Source organism: Podarcis filfolensis, assembly GCF_964270895.1.
Source record: "Podarcis filfolensis genome assembly, chromosome: 4".
In the NCBI taxonomy this organism is placed as follows: Eukaryota; Metazoa; Chordata; class Lepidosauria; order Squamata; family Lacertidae; genus Podarcis; species Podarcis filfolensis.
In genome coordinates, this window is record NC_139607.1 from 40,545,019 (window position 1) to 40,570,579 (window position 25,561).

General features: G+C 42.2%; 1 protein-coding gene across 1 annotated transcript; it reads right to left on the minus strand.

The window, feature by feature from the left end:
- Positions 1-974: 974 nt before the first annotated feature.
- Positions 975-25,561, minus strand: RS1 (retinoschisin 1). Its single transcript, XM_083612430.1, has 6 exons — positions 22,090-25,561; positions 10,529-10,554; positions 8,424-8,529; positions 6,263-6,404; positions 4,764-4,959; positions 975-3,179 (listed from the first exon to the last, which is right to left on the minus strand). Exons 1-6 carry the CDS (start codon positions 22,139-22,141, stop codon positions 3,027-3,029), a joined length of 675 nt encoding a protein of 224 aa, XP_083468556.1. The 5' UTR covers positions 22,142-25,561; the 3' UTR covers positions 975-3,026.

The following is a 25,561-nucleotide window of genomic DNA, read 5'->3' on the forward strand; positions in this document are numbered from 1 at the left end:
TGCGATAACTGGAGCTTAAAGAATTAGTGCTTTTCCAATCCATGAATCAAATTCATTATTCATTACCGTTGATGCCCAAGAGCCTAGCCTTCAAATATTTTGCTTCAGCCACCTCCATTAAAACTGAAATGCATGCATATTTTTCACTGTTTGAATCCCCGTATTGCATAATATGAGCAAGATACAACCCCGAATATGGAAATGTCAGCACTGTGGGGAATGCTATCTGGGAAATCTAAACTGTACGAACATAATAATCTGGCTTTCCACCCCAAATCTGAACTTTAGCTCTTTGCATTGTGAAGTATTTTTCAAATTCCAAGTTCCAAAAGAAAAGCTGCTCTCTTATTTTCCAGCTTGGGGGAAAAAGAAAAGGAAAAGTCCTGAAAATACACACTACAGTTTGTCCTGTCACCTATGGGTAGAGTGGGTGAGTAAAAGCTATGCCACCCTACAAAACGCAACCCCTGTGTAAGTTGCAGGTTTAATGTATTGTTTTGGAAGGTGTGAACCAGGAAGATTCACATTTAAATCTGAGCTGAACAGAATTTATACTCCTTCCCTAGTTAAAAGCCTGGCCGGGGAGCTGCATACATCCCTGTTTAATACCAGCACCTGCACTGAGCAATCAAGGTTTGACAGGCAACAGACCCAGCCACTAGTGCAAATGCAGAGCCAGGATTCCATCCGTACCCAGCTGGCCTATATCAAAGTCCAAAACGAAGATCACAGCTAATAGGGTTGTTACTAAAGTCAAAGCACATAGTTATTTACTAATTACATGAAAGCTTATTTTGCAAGTTAATCAAGGCTATAGGCCCCAACCCAACACAGAAGTAATTGGCATAACGTGCATTTAACTCTGTTGAATTGTGGCCCCTGGAGAGTTCTGAGAAAAGCACAGGTTCACAGTGGCGAATCAGCTCGAAGAAGGAGAACCGAGTGAATCATCAAAATAGTTTTGGCTTTATTTTTGAGTGTAGATTTAAATTTATTTTGAAAGCCCTTACATTTAACACATGCACATTAAGGAAGGAATATAATTATGTACACACAATTCTACATGTTTACATCACAAACAAATTTAAGTCAAGATACAATGGAAATTTTCTATATGCTGACAGTGACACACATTGAACCGTTGTGTAACTGGTTTTGTAAACCACGGAGAGGTTTTATTACAATCAAACGGTATATAAACAGATAAACAAACACAAATTAAGATTTCTAATTTTTAATTTATAAAATGGGAGTGACCTTAAACCTATAAAAAAGATAGATCGGAACATCCTAGCACCTCTTAAATTAAGTATCTATATGGGGGTGACGCGGGTGGCACTGTGGTCTAAACCACAGAGCCCAGGGCTTGCCGATCAGAAGGTTGGCGGTTTGAATTCCCAGGGTGAGCTCCTGTTGCTCGTTCCCTGCTCCTGCCAACCTAGCAGTTTGAAAGCACATCAAAGTGCAAGTAGATAAATAGGTACTGCTCTGGTGGGAAGGTAAACGGCATTTCTGTGCGCTGCTCTGGTTCCCCAGAAGCGGCTTAGTCATGCTGGCCACATGACAAGGAAGCTGTCTGCGGACAAACGCCAGCTCCCTCGGCCAGTAAAGCGAGATGAGCGTCGCAACCCCAGAGTCGTCCGCGACTGGACTTAACGGTCAGGGGTCCCTTTACCTATGGGGGTGACTGAGCTGAATGACAAGCAGAGTCAAATTATCAGTCGCAGTCAAGGTGTTTATTGCCTGCAGCTGAAAGAAACCCATGGCCCCATCTGAGCTGGACAGGTTGCATAGCATCTGGGATACTATCATGTTGAAATGAACATGCTAGATTCAAACCTGAGAGGATAGGATGATGCAGATTAAATCTGGTTAACATTTTCAGCCTTCCAGGACACAATTCATCCACATGCACTGATTTGTGTCATTTTGTATATATGGTGAAATACATGGTTTGTTTGCTGCTGTTATTAATGCTTAAAAATCATCATAATTTAGGGGAAGCAACAAAGATTTGATATTGCAAATGCTAGGACCTCCCCTCCGAGGTATGTATGTCTTGTGCCATCACTGTATGTTTTGTCAACAACGGACGCCCCTTTTTTATCCAGATCTTTTGTTGTGTAGACACCTTCTCTCCTCCTGGCTTTGCTGTTCAACGCAGCTGTTTTGTTGCTTTGTCGCTACTTGCCTTCTAGTTTTATTTTACTATTTTAATGTATATTGTAATTGTGTTAATAATAAATTTTTTGCTACCTGCCCTCAAACCATTCACAAACAACAAATAAATAAATAATGCTCAGCAGGGACAGGGAGAGAGACGGCTCAGCAGTTTCCTTTGAACAACAACAGCAACAAACCAAAACTCTTGGGAACATGTAGTTTAACCTTACTCTAAGGACTTGTGATTGGCTCGTTCCATTAAGACCTGCCTTAAGTCTAATTAAGTATGCTAGCATCAGCAAAGCTTGACACTGGGTGCAATAAGAAACGTGTGTGTGTATAAATTCCTCCTTTTTTTGCATAGGCCAGTCTGTACTTTCATGAGAGCTTCACAAAAATCAAGTCAAAGCCTTTCCCTCTCACCACCAACTCCTCCCACCCCTGGAGCTGAAACAGGAAATATAATGCAACATAGGATCATGGATATGTGGATATTAATTTCATCTCACAATTGGGCTCTTGGGTTCTATTGGTTTAGACCAGGCTTCCTCAAGCTCAGCCCTCCAGATGTTTTTGGCCCACAACACCCATGATCCCTAGCTAGCAGGACCAGTGGTCAGGGATGATGGGAATTGTAGCCTCAAACCATCTGGAGGGCCAAAGTTGAGGACGCCTGATTTAGACTTCTGTTAAAGCTTTCATAGTTGTGGAAGGTGCAAGTCACAGCAAAAGGGATAATGCCTACATTTATAGTACACTGAGATACACGAGGAACCTACTCATTCTATTCATTGTACTTCTATATCTTGCTAATGCCTCCCATCTCTTTCCCTTGCAATGTCATGTGGTGCTGAAGTTTAGCATCAAGCACACTTATTCATGCACACAAGCAGCTCCATCCTGATGGCAATGCGCACATGCCAGCCAAGTGGTATCAAGCGAATGTAGCGCGAGACAATGGGTGGGCGCAGAAGGTTCTGCACAGAAGATGATCTGTCTGAATTTCCATAGAAAACCTACAAAAGACAAAAAGAAAAAAGAAAGGTCGGGGAGGGGGGAGAGAGTTTATTTCACAGAAGACAGGATCGAAGCCTTAACTTCCTTTAATTCTGCGTTCAGTAAGTTGGAAACATATTTAGCGACTTAAATTATTTCGTGTCACTAATTTACCAAGCAATGCTGCTGCTGGTTTCTGTCACTAGAAGCAAATTACTTGCAATTACATGGTGCATGTTGCCAAATTCTGCTTGGGGAGATAAACCAACCTCTCCACAGCTAAATTATGTTTATACAATAGTAGGCTTTCCAGGGCGTGTAGTTTCATCCTGGCATGTAGCATGGCTAGTCAAATCCATGAAGAACCCACTAGTATAAATGAGGAGTAAGTGTCATAAATGTATTGGCTCTACATAGCGTAAAAATGTTTATGACTGAAATGTTTCCGCTTGTGATTCTTGTCAGTTTTCTCAATTTAGAACAAATGCAGATTTTGCTCCAATGTAATGAAATCAAGGCTAATGCAGATTCTTTTTCTCATCCTTTCCCATTCAAATTCTTTATTCAAATGTTGTCTATTAATACAGAATTTTATTCAGATTCTTTTTCCGTTTTTCTTTTGGCTATTGGTGAAACAAAAGGCATGGCAAGTCCAAACTTCAGGGAGATTTGGGGTCAACTGGCAATTAGCTCAGAAGCTCCAGGTTGTGAAAGCTTGTACAGTACTCAGAATTCCTCAATTCTGAACTTGAGTGCAGCAAAACTGACAATGGATGAGATGCTAAAGAGGTGGCAAAATATGGTATTCAGTGTGGACTTTGCCACCTTGGAAAGCAGCTATAACAAGTAGCGGATTGTATGAGAATCTATCTGCTTAAAAATATCACACTCATTGCAACATCCTCTATTATACATAGCAGTGTTCTTTACAGCCTTTGTCCCCCCCCCCCCCCCGCAATTTACTCAGGAGAAAATAATATATTTCCAGTGCCGTAACACTTTAAAAGTTCTGCTTCTTTCTACAGTATATTTCACATTACAGAAACACCATTTTTCTAAATAAATGTGGCACTGCTTACCTCCCGCTAGATTCCCTATCAACAGTATCAGGGAAACTCAACCCTCTAATCAGTTCTAGAGGTAGGTAAGTTGTTGCATGTAGCAACTGGTTCCTCTGGACATTTCCATATCTGTCAAAACACATGCAGCCAGTTCAATGGCAACCTTCCTAGATGAGTGTCGTGATGGCTGGCCACACACATTTAGCCTTCTGATTTATTTCCTTATCTATTCATTTACTGGGTGATCAACTGAAGTATGGTGAATAATTTTTTTAAGAGGGAATATTCCTTGTCCCTCACTTTATCGGGGCACATGAGTTTAACAAAATGATTTTAACCACTAAGAAGTAACCCCAGATAAGTGGGTTTAGAATCTCAGCCTTGGACTCAAATTTGATTGTCAAGTACTGAAAGTCAATGAATACTAGGATTCATTTTTATTTGAATGGGATTATTTATCTCAGCACACTCTGTTCTGAACAAATGCCAATGTGGGGACATCTTCAGAAAATGCATCTTTCAGAAAATGCATCTCATACTGACCCTGTTGTTTCCTGTCTGATCCTTGTAATAGACCCAGTTCAGGTTCTCGTCAGTCCTGTACTGCACGCTGTATTTCGTCATCCATTCGTCTGCATCACACCGTCCTTGTGTGATTATTCCTGAAATCACTTTGATTTCCTTCAGGTCAATCTGCAGCCACTGGTTTGTGTCTTGGTATTTGGAGAGCCAGGCACACCTGTTAAGAGTTGCAGGAGAAAGACATAGAAGGTTATGTCCTATACTAAAAGAAACACTTGCCAGTGAATGAGATGTGTTCTCTGAGGTCAGAGGGGTATGCAATTACAGCTGACACCAGCATGCTAGAAGTAACTTCTCTGGGACAATTTGGCAGCAGCGCTCAGACTCGTTTGCTGCACTTGCGCCTGTGCCTCTTAACTCCACATTTTGCCATTTTGATTTATGTGTAATACCCTCGGTGAGTCAATGTAGGTGGAATGAAAGGCACCTCCAGACTGCCAGGAGTTTGAAGCAGACCTGTGCAGTGCCCTGAGGCCTGAGGAGGGAGTGTTCTTAGAATAAAGTTAGAAACTCAGACAAAAAAAGCAACTGGTCCCTGGTGGAGCCAACTGGCCAGCCCAGGGCAAGTGTACCTGGCTGCGCCCCTTCCGCACCTCCCTCTGCATAGGGCCTAGTTTGAGGGAAGAGTTCAAGAACATACTATGGAATTTAGAATTGTACAATTAAAGTGGATTAAGATGCCCCATCACCCTAGTGTGGCAAAAACTCTAGAAACGGCCTGTTGTATTCAAAGTAGCATTAAGGAATTTCTCCTTGCACAACGGAGTGTTCTCCCCCTAAATCTGTTCTTGGGGTTCCCTTAATTCTCTGGAGCATATTTCGGGATGGCACAGGGCATATGGGGGGAAGGAAAGGAAAGGCAATCCTGTTGCACTAGCACTAATCCTTGCACTAGCACAACTATTTGGTTGCATATCATTCAGACATTTTGCACGCAGGAAAATGCCAAGGAAATGTACACTATATGCCTTTCTGGCACATCATATACACAACCTGCAAGCAAACCAAGAGGAATGCAGGGTGGATGCTCATTGTCATATAATCTCCCTGCAAACAAGTGAGAAGGAATGCTCCATAAAAACTAGCTATAATCTAACCTCTGCATAAACTTTGCACAAGCAAATTAGAGCACATGCTCAAGAAATAGGTAATTTAGAGGAGCCGTATCAAAATGTATTAATACAGCCAGCAGGAAGAATAACTTGTTGACACAGTGGTTGGCAGGAAGAGACAGCTGGGGGAACAAAAACCAGGAGGAAGTGGATCAGCACAACATCAAAAAGCAGGTGAGACAAAGAGCAGAGGTAGTTGAGCAGACTTCTAGAAAGAGAGAGGAAGGAAGGAAGAAAGGAAGGAAGGAAGGAAGGAAGGAAGGAAGGAAGGAAGGAAGGAAGGGTTTTACATAGTGTCTGGCTGACTCTTTACTGGTCAAAACATTAGGAGGAAGATGTGCTGCTTACCCAAAACCTTGCCCATTAAGCCGGGCCTTGTTTGCAATCCATGAAGTGTACCATCCAGTGTACTGCTCTGGACTGGAGCAGCTTATCTGGTCTGGAGTAACAGCTCCTGACTCAAAACCAAGTGGCTTGTGATAGGGACATTCTGTAATCGAACAGCAAACATTTTCAAAAGAGAGTGTGCACAAGTACAAAAAGCTCCTTCTCTATCTCAGGGCTGGGGAACATCTGGCCCTCCAGATGTTGATGGATATCAACTCCGATCATCCCTGATCACTGGCCATACAGGCTGGGGCTGATAGGAGTTGGAGTTCAATAGCATCAGAGAGGCCATGGATTCCCTAGCCCCAAGGCTCTCTTACAGAGGGTGAGATGCAGACTTTGTTTTACTAGTAGACTGAATCATTTGGGAAGAGTAGAAATTTGGTTGCTTTGTTTACTTTATTCCTTTTGTTGATTTCTGAGTCCATAACTTTGCTTTCCTAGCCCACTAAAACTATGATGCCTGCATACTTTCACCAGGCAAACAAGTACACAAAATTGCCATGGGAATGTGGGAGGCCACTGCCAGAATTGTGGCTGTGTTGGACCTGCATGGAGTTGCCCTTTTGTATGAATTGCCACTAGGGATGGAGGAAACCCAATATTGGTTTCACACTGTTTCTCATTTTCAGTTCTCCACATTTTCACATCAGTTGGCAATTAAAAAAAAAAAAAAAACCTCATGAAAACTTATCAGCATATTAGTGCAAATTTCATATTTGTATGTGATTTGCCAAATAACTTTTGCAAACCTATTTTCCCTAATGCAATGCATTTTGGAATGCTATGTTTATGGCTGGATGCATTTTTATTTTTTATTTTGCACAATTTACTCTGGTATACGAACTTTTGTATGTACTGCTTGGCTGGAGAAGCGCATTGCAAAATTCTGAGAAGTGTGAATGAGATAGGCTTGCCTTTAAATACAAACTGAATCCAATTTCTTACCCCTCCTTAATCACCACTTTCATTTCGATACTACCCATGAACTCCCTGTAATGAGGGCATATTTTGTAGTCTCCATCACCATGGAAATCACAGTGACGGTATGTGTTGAAGTCTTGCAAACTATGTTAAGTAAAACTGGGCTGAATTGCCTGCAATGTTTACAAGAAACGAGAGTTTTATTTTTAGTAGCACTAATCTCTAGCTAACACAATCATAATATACTTAGGAGGTAACCTTCTGTTCTAGAAAACCGTCGTGAAGAAAGAAATTACCAGACAGATGTCTGGGGACTGATGGACCAAGTCAGTTAAATTATTTAATGCTGTTACCATTGACCTTAGAAGTCTCTCTGTGTGCTGTGCATTAGAATGGCATCCCTGCCTACTTTCTACCACCGTATATCTTTTCTCCGTAATATGGCATTTGAAGGTGAAACACTTTCTCAGCTAATACTACTATGTGGTTTTAGTTATAATGAAGATGGTGGAAAATTACAGGGTTGCATTTATTTTTTAAAGAATCCTGCAAAATTTAACAAAAGTAAATTTTGCAAAGACAAGAATCAAATTACTGTCATTAGATTTGGGGGGGGGGTGAGAGAGAGGGAATGACACATTATCATTTAAGGGTTGCATTAAATATGTAACATAAAGCTTCATCTGCACCTTCCCCATCTTAAATGCTAAGTGTAGGTGATGCAGCTTTTATCAGGACCACAGTGCACGGGGTAATAAGGTGTGATCATTTCCCAGCTACCATCCCAATGGAAATCCGCTTCTAAGCAGCAATTTAAACTCAGGAGCTTTTCTTTGTAATTGTCATATTGTGGGACGGGAAGGTGCTCACAGCTGGGGAAGGGTTAAACCTCCTTCCAGATGTTGCTGAACTACAACTCCCATGGGCCATGCTGCCTGGGGCTGATGAGAGTTGGAATCTGGAGGGTGACCAGTTCTCCAGTTCCCTCATAGGTAGTGGTGTCCTCAGTGACTTTCCTTCAACACTGGGATTCTGTTCCCCTGGGTGTGGCAAAGCCCAAGCCTTCTCCTGAAAAAGTGCTAAAGATTTATTTATTTTAAATTAAAACTGGCTTTGGGTGGCTGCGATGGAGGCCTTACTCACAGGTTAAGTAAATATAGGCCTGTGCTAGAAGCCATGATCAGTCAAAAGTTCTTACCTGGCATGCATTCCAGATTGTTTGTCCCCGAGGACCATACGGAATTTGGACTTCCCTGACAATCACATTTGCAGGCTTTACTGTGCCAGTGTTCCAGTCTGTCATCCTAACAGAGCAGAAAAGAAGAAGGAAAGAAGCAAACTGGTGTAAACCCTGTTCTCTTAATCCCTGCCATTTCCACTGGCCAACACAGCAAGTCCAAATCGTCGCCATTTTGACATAGAAACAAAGGACAGCTCAAAGTGTAGGATGATGAATGCCAATGACTGCTATATACCTGAATATAAGTTCCCAAGGGGCACTATGCTTTTATGTAGAGGAGTCTCAGAGCTAATCTTCTGTGAAGAATATCTGTTGTTACTTACTAGGTTTCTCAATTTGAGTACAAATTCAAAGGAAGCTTTTATTTTAGAAATATCGGGCAGATTCTCTGCAGTGGCCAAGAGAAAGTTGGGAAACAATGCAATTCATCAGAAATCTGTTTTGCTCTATTTGCTAGAGAAGCCAAAATACTGAGCAGAGACCTATTTTCATATTAATTGGACTGACTGTATAAATTGACCAGTTCCCTACATTTAATTTCATGTTGCAAGTTGCAGATGACTCTTTTGTATTACTTTTGATGATTTTTTAATAATGTTTGTTTAAGCAATAACAGCTTGAGGTAGCAATAGCTCCACGATAGAGCAACTGCTTTGCATGCAGAAGTCCCTAGGTTCAAGCCTGGCATCACCAGAATGGAATTCCAGAGAGTCACTGCCAGTTAGTTGCTAGATGAGGTAGGTGAGACAATGGTCAGACTCAGAGTTTAAGGCAGCTTCCTGTGTTGCTAGACACCATGGCAGTCGTTATCAGGCTTTGCTTCTCTCCTCCCTGCCCACCCAAAATCCCTCCTCTCTTCTTGCTTAAATAACTACCAAAGCTAATGTGAAACACTGCAGTTTGTGTGGGCAGGTGTGCAGCTCTCAGTTTAAATAATAATAATAATAAAACAGCTTCTAAAAGCAAGGGGAAGAACAAGATGTGAAATTAATCATGTACATTTAAAGAAATTGGCATTACTAAGATAGCAAGTGCACCCTGATGGCATCATAACAAAGCATGGTAGAGAATGGGCAGCAGGCCATACAACTTGCCCTCATGGCCGAGGAATTATCATTTAATCATTGCAGGCAGGAAAGGGAAGCAGGCAGATAGATGTGTGATGTTGCATTGCAGTATACGGCAACGTGCAGCAGCTTAGCTGTGGTACCTTGTGGGGAAAGGGCCAAGCACTCTGCAAACTACTTGCGTAGGAAAGCATTTAAAGTTTTTATGGTATCATAAAAGCAAAGATGTTTTCAAGAGGCTGAGCGAGTCAGAAGGAAACAAAAAAATCAGAATGATATAACGATTTGGTTGTTGCAAGCATATGAATATGCACATTGCTGACATTTCCTTAGGTAGGATACAATCCAAGGTATGAATCCAGTGGTGCACCCCCTCAGTCCTAAAAGTGGTTGTTCTGCAGGAGTGCCTTTGTAAGGCAAGCTGATAAAAAATATATATGCATGTGTGGATATGGGAGTAGGTAGGTAAGGTATGTCACTCTAGGTCATGGCCCAAACTGTTGAATAAATCTCCATTCTGCTACAAAATTCACTAGATGACCTTGGGACAGTCACCATCTCTCAGCCTAACCGACCTCACAAGGTGTTTATGGAAATAAGATGGAGAGTGGGGGAGAGCCATGCATGTCATCTTGAGCTCCTTGAAGGAACAGGATAGAAATGGACTAATAAAAACAACAAAAACAATGACGAAAGATCCATTTGGTACAGCGTCTCTGTCCAGTTGCACAATCTATTGACATGGCATCAATATGAGTTTGTTTAAAGCAAGTTCACAATATTGCTTCTGCGGTGGAAAGATGTATTCTGGTACTATGCAAACACTGGAAGGGTGTGCTATTAAATATTTGCCAGAAATCATCCAAGGACTAAATGACTTGAAAACATAAATACCAATACTATACTCTAATCAGTGAGTGCTGGAATGGTCAGCACAGGTCTGGATAAAGCTCCAAAAATATTTGGATATTATACAAAGAAGTTTAAAGGACCTACCTCTGCTGGTGACAATGCCAGCATGGCTGTACAGCAGAGATAATGCAGCATGGTGGAAAACGACAAGAAAACGACAGTTAAAAGCATAGCGATAACTCGTGAGGTACTGACATGAATGGGAAAAGGTATGGAAATGAATCACATGGTTGCTCATGCATCACGAAGTACCACATTGCAATGGATGACAAACTGTGGGCAGAAGCAAAAATGGAGAAAATTGTGCTTTGTATAACCTGTTTGTTATGAATTAGCCAGAGCACAAGGAAGAAGTGCGCTCCAAACTACCTTATGTTAATCAAATCTGGCTGGATATGTTTTCCTTCCTGAAGTTTCTTAACTTAGTTTCTTACCTCTCTCTTTCCACACTATGAAGAGCTGCCTTAGCCAACCCAGGGCCCTCCAGATGTTTTGGACTACAACTCTCAGCCTCAGCTGGAAGGTCCCGAGATGGCACCTGCCTCAAATCAACAGTTCCTTCTAAACCAGGTGTCAGGCACATTTGGTTCTCCAGATGTTACTGAACATCAGCTCCAGCAAGCATAGCCAAGAGCCAGGGATGATGGGAGTTGTAGTTCAGCAACATCTGGAGATTCCCCATACCTGTTCTGGACCGTAGGGATCTGATATGCACACAGAGTTTCCTTGATGGGAAAGGTTTCCCCATTCATAGCAATGTATAGTGTATCTCCATCTACACAAAGATGACCATATAAAGGTGTGATCCTGCTTGTAGGGAAAACTCTGTGTGTGCAATCAGAGTACATAAGGAACTCTAGTCCAGAGCATTTTGATCTTTATTTTTTAAAGACCAAGAATCCTGCAGGGTGATCTATCCTGTCTGCCCTCTCTGCCAACTCAAAACTTGACTATGTTTTCCTCTAACATAAGAGTGGACAGATAGAGATGCGGGTGGCGCTGTGGGTTAAACCACTGTGCCACTTGGGCTTGCCGATCAGAAGGTTGCGGTTCGAATCCCCGTGACGGGGTGAGCTCCCGTTTCTCGGTCCCTGCTCCTGCCCACCTAGCAGTTCAAAAGCACGCCAAAAAGTGCAAGTAGATAAATAGGTACCGCTCCAGCGAGAAGGTAAACGGCGTTTCCGTGCGCTGCTCTGGTTTTGCCAGAAGCAGCTTAGTCATGCTGGCCACATGACCCAGAAAAACTGTCTGTGGAAGCAGACAAACGCCGGCTCCCTCAGCCTATAAAACGAGATGAGCACCGCAACCCCAGAGCCATTCACAACTGGACTTAATTGTCAGGGGTCCCTTTACCTTTACCTTTTTAAGAGTGGACAGAAGGTAGATCTGAATCTACACAGGTATCTCTGTGTTGTTTGCAGTAGATCAGCACAGATTTCTGAGACTCATCTGCTTAACAACAGCAGCAACAATTAACCAGGAAGGCGGGTGTGTTTGTGGAAGGACGGAGGTCTGTTCAGTTCTGGGAACCAACCCTACATCCATGGGCTCAGAATTCTTTACTTCCACCTTTTGCACCAGGATCTGGTTGGTGAATCTTGGGGTTTTAGGATAAAAACAAAATAGATCCCCTAAGCTTAAAGTCTCACCCTCGTCCCAGCCCCAGAAAATCTACCACATATTCTCTTCAAATCCTCATACCCATTTTATTCCCTTCGTAATCAAACCTGCTGGGTTTTATCATAATAATTGGTTCACATCTGTCTGAACCCAACATAGATTGAATAATACAAAATCCCAGTATAACAAAAAGTGGATTCAGACAAACAACAATTCCACAGTGACCTCTAATTTCTTTTTAGTTATAATGTGGGTTGTTATCTTTCAGGCTCCCTAAGTGCTCTAGGGGAAACAACCACCCTTAAACAAGTACATATCTTCAATTTCATTTGTTAGTGCTTCAGCACCAAGTCTTTTTCCACGCCCACAGCATTTTTCTTCATCAGGTGACTCCAGTCAATCAGGAATCACATGGCAAATACCATGTTCCCATATCGGCAGTCAGACCTTTCCTCACTATGAATGAATGGCTGAGGAGTGGGGAGAAGAGAGTGTTTATCCCTGTTGCTAGGATCCTATTAATGCCTGATTTGTGTGTGCAGGAGATTCCGTTAATGGAATTTTAATGAGCACTAGAAGTACTTTTCCTATTCTGAGATCAATGAAGGCCATAGGAAAGATCATTGAAGGCACACATTCACAAGCAGAAACCAGGAGTTTCCAGAGAGTCCAAGGGATATTTTTGGAATCAAATGGGAAGCTGTCGACAATGTCCTCGTATGGCCTGAATTTTGCTGGTATCTTACAAATCAGAATAGATTGTAGGATTGTTGAGAAAAATAATATAATTAAATATAGTTTTAATGGACTCCCCCCTTCTGTTCATGAGCTATAAATATATTTACGTAATACAAGTTGGACTGTTGTTTTTTCTACACACTCTCTCACACACCTGTGTCATTGTGCTGAATATTGATGTGAAAGCCGGGAGGACATGAACTGCCAGAGATCGTGTTTCTGGTGTCTCCAATGCAACTGACCTTGTCAGGTGGAGTTATTTTTTTCCACGATATTCAAGAAGTGGAGGTCAGCGGCTAGCACAGCATTTACAACCGTAGTGACACAAGGTGCTCAGCAGCAGCAAAGGACTACAAGATACAAATCAGACTTAAGATACGTCAACCAGTTGCCTAGCTGATAACAATAGCAATTTTGCTGGATTATCTTTAGGGCCTCTCATCATAACCTAAGGGTTCTCGTCATAAACTAAATATGTTCAGAGGTCATCAACATGGGCTTCCAGGTACCCACGGAGTCTCCTTTCCTGCTACCCTCCGCCCCCACCTATTGCAATGTAGCCATTGCAATAAGTTGTGTTGTGTGCTTAGCTGCTGTGCATGTGTTGCTCATGATAGACGGTCCAGTTTTCCTGTGGGCTACAAAGGTTGGATACCTCTTCTACATAGTATGATACAAGCAAGAACAACAAATGTTCTTCAAAAGACTGTGCTTTAAATATATATACATTTTTTTAATGGCGGGGCTGGAAGCCTTACAGTTGATAAGAGTGGTGTCTGAGCATCATAGTGCCCACAGGGTTAGGATGTTTATCCATTAGTTCTGCCTTCTAAGCCCACCAAAAGCCATGGAGACCGAGGTCTGTACTTCTGCACTTTCTCCTGGTGTAATAAAATCCTGGCTCTCACTTCCCTTGAGCCTCCGGTGAGGAAGAGCTGGATTTAGGCAATGCACATCCTCACGAATGTGACCTCAGATAACAGTCTGGGCCTCTCCGTTTGCAGCTTCAGAGATTACAGCGGGAGCATGAATTGACTCAGTGGTGTGTGTTACCCAAGGGCAATTTTGTACTCTCAGTAAGAGTTAAGTGTAAATTGTGAGGTGGAGTTCTCCTCACAGCTTAAATAAGAAAGCTTGCCATTTCTATTCCCACCCTGTGGTTCTGCAGAGGCAGGAAACCTGGCACCACCATTCAGTCCATCAGTGGCTATCCAATTCCGAATGGAACATTATGTAGGTGAAAATGAAGTAAATAAGGAATTGGGGGTGAAAGAGGAAAAGAAGTTGAGCAGGAAAAGTTTTTAAAAGAAGATGCATATGCATATCTTGCACTTCTTCCATTGTGGGGCTCAAGCTGGTATCCCAGAAAGTCTTATTGGAGATGGAGACACAGGAGAGAAGGGGGTCTCAATTTGACACCCCCTAAATATATTTTTAAAGCTATTAAACACTTTTAAGTCTGGTGATTGTTTGACTTGCTCTGTTGGGAACCGAAGGACCTCAGAAGAGCTCTGCTGGAGGAAGCCAAAGGCTCTGTGATTCCATCATCCTGTTATTACTGTAGTCAACCCTAGGCCAAATGAGAAGCCCCTAAGAAGCCCCTGAACACAACAGCTTGTAATTCCCAGCAGCTCGTATTCAGAGACATTTTTTTTTTAAGCTGACTTCATTCATTTTATTGTTGTATCATTTATAACTTTATGGTTTATTTGTTTAAAAGCACAACCTGGAATGTTCACACGAACATTCTTGTGTGGTAAAAATTGCTTCAGCAAATAAATGTTATACCGTGTACCCCCTTTTTCTCTGTTCAAAAGTAGTCAATCGTAGCTCAGTGATAAATTAGCTGCACCCAATACACGTTCCAATCACAAGTCAATTAATTAACCAAGGGAAGCAGACCTCAGGCTAATGAACATTTTCTCAGTCGATGAGGTTTTCTTTTTCTTTCGCTGGCTGCTTTTCATGGAAAAAGCGCGCGCGCGCACACACACACACACACACACACACACGTACGTCCTGCCAGAATAAATGCTAAAATTACCAGAGTCTGATAAAAGGGGGTCAGGACCTGAAGAGTGGCTAATTTGGTGATGTAAGGTCATGTGCTTAGCAGCGACAGCATCATCAGTTTAAAATCTAGAGGACATGTCTCAATTAGATTATGAAATATAGGTCAGATGTGAGCCTGGGTAATTTATAATTGCCTCCATAGTACAGTACAGCCCTGCAGGCAGTTGGTCTTAAACACCCTCCGTCTTCTGACCTCTGGACCGCTTGCCCTGGCATCAATTACCTACAAAATTGACATGCCTTGAAATCCAAATGCTGTGGAAATCTGATGCTTACTTAAGTTGCAAGCAAGAGTCACGGCCGCTGCTGTGATTATCAACAGGTCACCAACTATGCCATTAGTAAATAAGTAAGGGGGATGTACAGTTCAATATACTTGCAAAGCATGTTATACTCTAGCAAACTAGATTGAATAAAACTCCACTTGACATTGCATTAAACATCACTCCAGTATTCCATGACCAACAATCACTTTTCTATCATTTTGATGACTCCCTGTACTGTCTCAGTCTTCATTCTCTTAATCTGGTGTATATTCGAATATTTATGTAATTATAAATTTAAGAAATTACAAGTATTGCATAATAAAATAATATTGCATGCAATGGACATTTCAGCAGCTATGGAGATAAATTCAAACTCTCAACAAAAGCTCTTGCTGAAGAATGTTCATAGGACAATTTCAGAGATGTTCATGTTCACTGAAGGATTCTCTTCCCAGTAATGACTGAAATGTGGCCCTGAATGTCTGGTGCAGACTGTACCAGCTGTTTCTGGAACATATCCAAAGGAAAACAGCTGGTACAGATGTTTCCTTACAGATCTAGAGATATAAGGACAAAGTCATGTTTGTAGCCTGACTTATGGAAACTCAAAAACACACACTATTTCTCTATTTATTAGAAATTATCTTATTTTAGATATCTGGTCAATATTCATACCTTTTTTACATTGTTTATTTGCCCTTCTGTGCACTGCAATAACTTACTGACATTAGTATTAAATTATTTTTATTTTATTTTGTAACTTGTATGCTAATTTTTGAAACCAAAGGCATGCCAAAGCTCCTCACGATCAAAAGATTATAAACAATGGATGCAATAAAATACCAGCATCACCAAAATGACGGAACACAGGTTTCAAACTATGTTTATGAATATTTTGAGAAAACTGAAAAATATTCCATCAGTTAAGAGTAAAAACATATTCACCTTTTGTATATTCACAAGAAATATTCATAGGAAATGTTCACAATTTCTTATGTCTAACTTGGTAGTTTTCAGTTGAAAGGAAGCGTGCTCTCTCTCTCTCTCTCTGTGTGTGTGTGTGTGTGTGTGTGTGTGTGTGTGTGTGTGCGTGTGTGTGTCCATGCTTAGAAGTAATCACAATCTCCTAAAATACCACACAGCACTTCTTAGCTAATGACCTTTTGCAGAGTGGTATGTGTGTGTAATTTTTTTAATGCCATGCACAATCTGCTACAATGATTTATAGAGTAATCTCATGCAAGTTTACTCTGAAAAAAGTCCCATTAAGTTCAATGGGGTTATTCCTGGGTGAATGGATATAGGATTCCAACTTTAGATTCTAGGAAAATTGCAGCACAAAGAGCAGCAGGAAAATAACTGTTGCTTGCCAGTAAGGGTTCAAATTTAACTTCACAAAATCACAAGCAACCTTTAATCTATTTCGAAATGTCCAATATCCCACCTGTCCAATTCAAATGAAGTGTTCAAGGCTCCTAATGTAAACAGTAAAAACCATAGAACAATTATATAAAAAACAGAAACTGGAAGAAATAACACAGCCAACAGGAGGACACCAACAAAAAAAAATAAAAATTCAAGCAGAAGGCAGACGAAAAGCTTCCTGAAACAGGTGACCTAGACCAAGCAGTGGAGGCAGAGAGGGTGCATGATCTCTCAGGGAGCACATCTGATGTTTGCCCATGCTCGTTTCTTCCCCCTCTTCAAATGTTGCATGTGGCACGAAAGAGCACACTGCCAGCCTGAGCCTATTGTTATTATTGTTGTTGTTGTTATTTTATTTATACACCACCCATCTGGCTGGGTTTCCCCAGCCACTCTGGGTGGCTCCCAACAGATTAAAAACGTCCCTAAACAGGGCTGCCTTCAAATGTCTTCTAAAAGTCAGAGAGTTGTTTATTTCCTTGATATCTGATGGGAGGGTGTTCCACAGGGCAGGAGCCACTACTGAGAAGGCTCTCTGTCTGGTTCCCTGTAACCTCACACCTCGCAGTGAGGGAACCGCCAGAAGGCCCTCGGCGCTGGATCTCAGTGTCCGGGCTGAATGATGGGCGTGGAGATGCTTCTTCGGGTGTACTGGGCTGAGGCCGTTTAGGGCTTTAAAGGTCAAGCCCATTGCTACACAGCAGAGCATTCACCTCTGGCCATTCCAGGCCAGCGCCCCTGCTGTCTATGTGCAAGTGCTTCAAGGACAGGGGGTGGTGAAGCCAGAGTCTACAGACTGCCTGTACAGCTTCACATGCCCAACGAGTGTTAGTGTCCAAGTTTCGTACATGCTAAATTCTTTAGCCCTGCTCACGCAACACGCCATGGACAGGGAACACATGGTATCCCCCAAAACCAAAAAAATAGGAATGGAACATTTAGCATGGACAGGGGACTGATAATTAGGGAGTGCCCATGGTAAATAGGAACAAGTGTGGCATGTTGATGTTTAAAGGCAACCAATGAGTTAAAGGATAAGCTAGGAATTTAACAACCCAGCATGCTAACCATATACCCTGTGGAAGCTTCAGTAATCTTGGTGAGTCAGTCATCCATAGTTTCCAGCTACATGACAAGACCAATTTTACCTCTCTTCAGTATATCTGGATTTTGGAAGGCACAGTCAAATTCACCCAAGCATATGACCATGATGCCCCTTAAGTGCTTGTGTCACACAGGGCTTTTAAAGGCAGCCTCCAAAACACAACTGATGAATCGAAACCAGGCTTGATCTCCTGCAGTGGGGAAGAGTTTCATCCCTCCCGCTAACCCGCAGTGTATGTCATAGAAATCAACGCCTTTAAATGAATGAGCAATTTGGGCCTTTGCCATAGTCAGTGAAACGCAGAGGAGATGGATTTGCAGGCAGGAAGCAGGTTTTATAGTATGGTTTTTTTTAAAAGCGAAACACTATAGAAAGAGGAAACAGAGCGTGCCAATTTTTGGGTGCTACTTACGTCCCAAGTCCCTGCGCTTAATCAGACGATATAGAAAGTGGCCACAGTAACTGACACATAGAACAACACAGTGACTAATTTCTGTCTAACATAATCAGATGTACATTCTAAATAGCTTTTAAGAACCTGTTGGATTAGAAGAGCCTGTGTGATCAGGCCAATGATCCATGTAGCCCAATGTCCTGTTCTCACAGTGGCCATGCAGATGCTTGTGGGAAGCCTAAAAGCAAGACAGGAGGGGCAACCGTAGTCACGTGACTTGGGAATCCCAGGAACTTGCCTCCAACGGTGAGGACAGCACAAAGACATTTCAGCTAGTAGCCATTGACAGCCTTTATCCTCCATGAATTTGTCTAATCAAAGTTGGTTGTCACCAATCATTCTTTTAGAAGATAATTCTGTAGTATGTATGCACTGTGTGAAATTCTTTATCTGTCCTGACTCTTCCAAAATTCAGCTTCAATCGATGTACACTGTGATGAGAGGGGAATTCCCCCCCCCCCTCTATTCGCTTTCTCCGCCCCATGCATAATTTGATAGCACCCCAATGTAACCTTTCCTCCAACCCCCTCGATTATTTTGGTCGACCTTTTTGGAACCCTTTCCAACTCTTTCTCTGGCCAGAACTGTACACTTTACAATGGTCTTGGTGATGTTTGGAAATAGAAACAAAAATATCCAAATAACTGCCTCTACAAAATATCTGGTTGTCATCATTTTTTATTTTAAACAATTTCATTACATAAATGTTCCTCAATAATTAATCTTTAGAATGTTTGCAGTATATTACTTTGATTCAATAAAGCGCTTGCACAAAGCAAATGAAAAGTCTCATCTGACTCAATGGGGCTGCTGATATGATTACATTTAGCCAGGTCCTCGTGTATAATGCAATTTTCATATATAATGAGATGAAGGAAAGAAGTGACGATCTTTTCCTTTTGCTTCCCACTCACCTTCCAGCTTCCTCAGCAGTGTCAGCACTTCTCTCTCCCCATCTCAAACAGTGCTGAAAAAGTGGAATGCATCAAGCTGGGATGTACGGTACTTAGGCAACATTTTACTCTGTCAACCAACCCCCGTTGAAAGGCAGATGAGTTGACAGATTATAATTTTGCCATACTTAGTCCCCAGTTGCCTTGGCAAAGCTTGTTAGGACAGGAGGTTTAAATTTGATCTTTCGTTTGCTCTTTCCATTTTGCACACAAAAAAAGGCAAAGCGGACTGTCTCTTCGTGTGTCCTCCCCCCCCCCCCCCGCCGTTTCTCAACATACTCACCTTGGGAATATTGGGGATGTGGTATACAAATTTACTAAAACACCCTGTAGATATATATTTTTAATCACTTTACATTGCTGAATGCGGGTGGCATTCAGTTACGTTCTACTCAGAATAGAACTACCTAACTTTGTCATTATTAATTTCAGTGGGTTTACTCTGAGTAAAACTTAGCTGAATACCACCTAGTGTTCCTAGTTTTTGTTTATTTTGTTAATTGCTTTCTACCAAAGAATCTCAAAATGCTTTACAGTATAAAATTCATACAGCTATAACCCATCCAGTCCCATGCAGAACCAGTTGCACACCAAACTATCCCAGCCAAAGAACCACCTACTAACCTGTTTCCCTGTCTTATTTGAATTAAGCCTCAGTTTGCTGGGTCTCATCCAGTCGATTACCATTGTCAAACCCCAGTTCAGCACATCCACCCCTACACCTCCTTGAGAGGAAAAGAATGAACAATGGGCATGTCATCAGCATACTGATGGTAACACACTCCAAAAATCTGGATTACTAGGGATGGCCAAATCAAGTAAAGTGTGTGTAAGATTGCTGTCTTAAGTCTTCCACCAACCACAGCATATTTTGTTAGACAATATATAATGTGCTGTCCTTAGGTCCTATGCTATCATAGTCTCAACCAACAAGATAATTTGGCCCTCGCACTCAATTAGCGTTCAGGTTAAAGTTTGCTTAGATACTACTTGTAGCAGAAACCTCCATTGTGTAGCACACAAAGCTATTTCGTGCATGGTACAGTAACACACCAGAAAAGAATTAATCTGAGGAGGAAAGCAGAACATGGTTTCCTCTCTGAGCTGCGTGCCAAATGGAAAAGAACTCATAAAGAGGTTACTACAAAGAACAAGATAATTGCTCCTAGCTTATGTGAATGACCTGGCAGTACCTCTTGGGATGCTGAGTTAAAGTGATTATCTTTACATAAAGGAACTGCTGGGAATTCTAAAAGAATGTTGAATCTTTGGATTTGAATGTTAAGAAAAGCATATGATACCACAGGTAATTTAGTCAAAAATGATAATCTGGTATATGAATGTATGGTACTTAATTGTGATAGTCATTGATGCATCCATCAAAACAAGTCAAAATGTGGATAACCAAATGCAGTAATGTTGAAATCACAGCAGTATAGAGCAGAGGTGAGCAGACTTCAAGCTGGGCAGATCTACTTTATTTTTAAAATTGTGACTGCAGGAAGGCTTCTGTTCATGTTCAATTTTGGACCAGGGTGCCTCTGAGCATATGCGCAGCCCAGTAACATTCTCATTACCAGAACTGAACTCAGTTCTTTCACATGCAGAAGTTTCAAAACCTGAGTGTTTTGTTGTCAAAGCAGCCTATTTTTAAAAAACAACTAAACTGTCACTACTATTTAAACCTCAGAGTCAGAAACTTGTTGATCTACTGCAAACCCTACCAGCATAGTCAGATCTACCTTCTGCTTGCCCCAAACACAGAGAAAGTATCAGAGTAAAAACACAGGAAAAACAACTCCACATCCAAATACTTTGACAGACTATAACATTCACAGAGTTTCCTTAATAAACGAAACAAAATAAAGAATATAAAGATATCAAATAACTGAAGGAATACAATGTTCAGAGTCACAGAGATACAATAGATGTTTGTGCATACTAATCTAACCATTATAACACTTTAGTTAGTTTAAACCTACTAAGAAAATCAGAGATTTTATCATCTAGCTATTCAAAGGCTGGACTATGATCTCCAGTGCACTTGTGCTGGCTCAGGAGAGATGAAGCAGATGATTCTATGCCAACTTATGTACATTAAGGACAGCAGCCAAGATCTATAAACATCTATACTAAGAGCCAGCACTGCTTTTATCCAGCACAAACGGGTGAATTAAGGTCAGGAATGACCCCGAATCCATTTATTTTCACTTCTGCAAATATTGAAATTATTGACTATTTTAGAATGCAATCTGATACTTCTCTAGGGACAAATTCCATTGGACTTAACGGGGCACTTCTAAGTATATATATATATATATATGTTTAGGATTGTGCTGTTAATCACTGCAGCTCATTCAACCCTCCATAGTTCATATGATTGGCTTTACCAAAGCCTTTTATTATTTTCAAACAGGCTGTGGAGAGATTGGGGGTTAGGGGGGATCATCTAGAAATGGCATGGAAAAGAGTACAGTTGCTAACAGGAGGCACACAGCCAACCTTTGGTTAATGATAAGCTAAAAATCATTCTTGCAGTTCAGCAGATCATCATAACAGTAATCCTTTTCTTAGGCTTTGGCTAGGATCCAAAGAACCGTGTAACATGTTCCGTGATCCCAAGGAACATTATGCTTACTTTTTTGGAACAACAGCCCTCATGGCATATGACAAAAGGAGTTTCATAAATCAGTTTGTGAGATAGCATAGGATATAGCTACTCCAATAAAATAAACTTGTAAAAAATGCACTGTGGAGTTTTTTGGATCACAACCCCTCCCAGCAACAGTCTGGCCTTTCCCTCTTATTCCACAACTTTTAAAATGGCTGTTTGGCATTTGCACACAGCTATTTGATAAAACACACTAGAAGACCAGCACCCCTTCCTCTGGCGCAGGGTAAATACAAACGCCAGCATTTATCTAGAAAATAAAATTCACCTTTTGAATTTCAACAAGAATCTTCACAAATTATACCAATTTAAATGCCTGACAGGCATGATTGGTGCTTACCTTTATACCAGAAAAGAAGACACAGAACCACACTTCTTATCTTGAAATGCATCTTTATTTTCTTTCACCTTTCAGCTATGGCTGCTTATTGTGTGGCACAGCTTTCTCTGCTGAGATTAAGTTAAGCACAGTCTCGTTAAGCATCTTCCTCTTTTAGCTCTTAGGGGGTTTACCCAAGGCACACTAATTCACTACAGTAAGCTACAATCAGCTTTGAAGGAAATATCAAGGGTAATGGTTCTTCTAGGCATCACAAAACATTTATTTATTTAGAAACGGTTACCAACCACTTCATATTTTTTAAATCTCAAAGTGGTATTCAATTTTTAAAAAATAATAAATCATTTAAAAATATAAAAGGATATATACTGATGGAACAGGAATTAGGGGATTCAAACACACAAAACATCATTAAATCTTCTGGGTCTGACAGGTCCTTGACATGTGGATAATGTGAAAGGTCTAGGATTTTAATCTTTCTTTAGGGTTTTCCCTTAACAAACACACACACTGCTCTGGAGATGATACACACAACAGCTGAAATTAATATGCACCTGCTTAAGAATTTTAATGGACCCACATAAATTAACTTGCCATTTGAATGGAAGCAGTTTAGAATGTGTTTTACAGATTAGAACATAATGCCCCCCACTCCCACCCCCCAGGAGGCAAAAGGGGATGGACCTCCCTTGTACTCTAGGTTAGCTTTAATAAGGCATGATGGAGAAGCCTCTAACAAGCAGGTGGTCAGATGCACCACAAAGTATCCTGTCTCCACATTGACAGACTGCATTAACAGGAACCGATCCCATAACTCTGGATTAAACGTTGAGTTGGACACCTTAGCTGTCACAACAGCAGCATCAGCCTTGCTGTGGAGCCTAGTGACTTTATCCTCAAAGTGTTAAAGTTAGATACTGGATTGGTTGTATCAACAGCCCTATGCTGCCTAAGAAGGTTGCAGGAGGAGGAGACACCGTGTAGACTACTCAGAGCAACTTGGAGAACGAAAGTTATAAACGTAATACACAGAAATAAGTATTATCATTTATTCAATTTATATACACAGTAATAAGTACCGTACATACATTTCCACTTTGCTTAAGTTTGCCAAGACTCGTATCTACAAAAACAGATCAGCCATGGGTAGGATTGTCTGAATTATTTTTTTAAAAATAATAATAATTTTGATTAAAGATTATTTTGCAATTTGGTTGTGATCCTTGTATAATTGTTCTTCATTCCAAAGGCAGAGATACCTGTCTTACTTCAGTACGGCTCTTAATTCAGTAGCAACTGTGTAGACTTGCCTGTCGTTCTTTTCAGCATATACAGTATAGTATGATCACATATGACCATAATGTGCCATTTTGTCACAAAACAGTCCCAGATGAAAAACGATCCCTTCATCCATGCCACACGGCTTGACCCTCCCTGCAATCCAGGCTCCTTTCTCCAATCTATTTTTAAACCTCTGTATCTTCGTGAAAACGGATCACAACTGCATTTCGCGCAATGGTGCGTTGCGTAAATATAAACACAGGCACCCGACTCTGAGCTAACCTGATTTAGGAAAATTTAATCCTTCAGGCCCATTCACAAAGAATCCCTAAAGAACCAGAGAAAAAAACGCAGCCTTGCCACCTTCAGTTCTAGCAGAGTGCTGTTCTTTCAAGAAGAACACTTGAAGCCACCAATACAGTGAGAAAAATACAAATCTAAAAAAAGGCCAGAGAGCAAAGGGCGTGATGTCATGTGAAGGGCCGCTGAGCGAACGCGTGTTGTGCGTTTCCTCAAAAGCATGTACCATATAGGCCTTGCTCCCTTTATAAAACCGTGTTTAGGGCTGCAGCCTCGCTGATATTAAAATGCAGAGCCTGGTGCAGCAGTATAGTTTTCAATCAACCTGTCCGTCCCCCGTCCCCCCCCCCGCTTCCTCCCTCTTCTTCCCAGGAATACGTGATCTTATGAAACAGGGAACACCCAGAGCAGCCTCTCTGTCGCATCCGCGTGGGACGCGCCTCCTGCGAGCTTCCTCGCCTCCCCCGCATCCTAGTCGAGGCTGCTCTGCATTTCTGCCGCACAGAGCCGAAGCGTGGGCGGCAGCAGCAGCCATGCAATGATGGCAGGCGCGAGCAGAACTACATTGCTTTCGGCCGCCTCCCGCTAGTTCCTTTTCGGGGTGCGATTCCCTTGGCAACCCAGATGAAGGCCAGGGATCGCGGCGTGTGCCAGCTTTTGCCTGCAAGCCAACTCATCAGTCTCTCTTTATTTCCCGAACCCCACTTTGCAAAATGGGTGTAATGTGGGCGCAGTGCTCCCGCAGCCTATATGGATGGCAGCTGGTGGGATTAGGAAACCAGGAGGAAAGAGAGTAGCAGCATGAAGCGTGTTTGCATTTCCACACGTTCCAATTGCAATGCAGTTGCGTGTCCACCCGAGGGGGGAATCCTGCCGCGGGGGAGGGCGATCGAGGGGCGTCGCCGTCCAGTGCAGAAGCTGCTTCTCTTCCCTCCCACGCACTCTCTTAGTTCTCCCCCTTTCGACGGCACCTGGGACGGGTGGGAGGCTGCCGACGCAATGATAAACGCGGCCTCTCCTTTTGGTTTCTGGCGGCGTAAGGAAGAATTTTCCTGCGATTGAGCGTTTGGGCCCCCTAACCAGCCTTTGTTGAACGTCAGGGGCCGTGGCTGAAGAAGTAGTGTTGATCGAGGGTACCTCTGAGCGCGTGCAGAGGGCCTTACCCGCGCCACTCTTAATAAGCGCAGCCCACGCTTGGGTGCATTCTCCCGGGGAGATTCGGATTAAGGAGAGGGCGGGACGGAGGCTCCCCGAGCTTCGCTCAGCTGAGCAACCCATTCACCTTTTTGGAATGCAAATAATTACGGGCAGCAAAAGTGTCCGGAACTCAGCCATCATAAAGCGGCAACTATGTGCATTGGGTATCTCTCCCCCCCCCCCGCCTACGTTCCTTTGCCATTAGTTTACCCAGAGGGGATTGGAGGAATGAGGTGAGATTTCTGCAACTCCCGCGGTTAGGATGAAGAAGGAGGCGCGGGGGTGGGAGAGAGCAAGAAAAAACTTGGTGGTTCCACTGGGGCTCGAACCCAGGACCTTCTGCGTGTAAAGCAGACGTGATAACCACTACACTATGGAACCGTCACGACGGCTCCCTTTTCCGCCAATCTCCTTCTTCGTGGTGTCGGCCGTTTCCTGTTCTGTCATTGGCTTCGCCCAGTGCAAGCGGAGACGCGCCAGCAGGAAGAGGCGGGGCTGCGTTTCCGCGGCAATGCAGAGAAGGGGAGGATAAACAGGGTTTCCTTTAAGTTGCTTCCACGTATGAAATGTTTGTTTCCTTTCCTTACGCCGCTGCCAAAATAAATCAAGGAAAGAATTACGATTGTTGCTCACGGTCCCAGGGATGATTCCCGTGATTATTGGGGATAGATTAAAAAAAATTAAAAAGTCACGG

What these genes read in the sequence shown, in the direction of transcription:
- RS1 (XM_083612430.1), bottom strand. Translation starts at nt 22,141, where the DNA reads ATGCATTTCAAGATAAGAAGTGTGGTTCTGTGTCTTCTTTTCTGGTAT. An exon ending in CTTAATGGGCAAGGTTTTGG is followed by an intron (nt 4,960 to 6,262) that starts GTAAGCAGCACA and finishes AACTCTTAACAG; the next exon opens with GTGTGCCTGGCTCTCCAAAT. An exon ending in ATCAGACAGGAAACAACAGG is followed by an intron (nt 3,180 to 4,763) that starts GTCAGTATGAGA and finishes TGTCTTTTGTAG; the next exon opens with GTTTTCTATGGAAATTCAGA.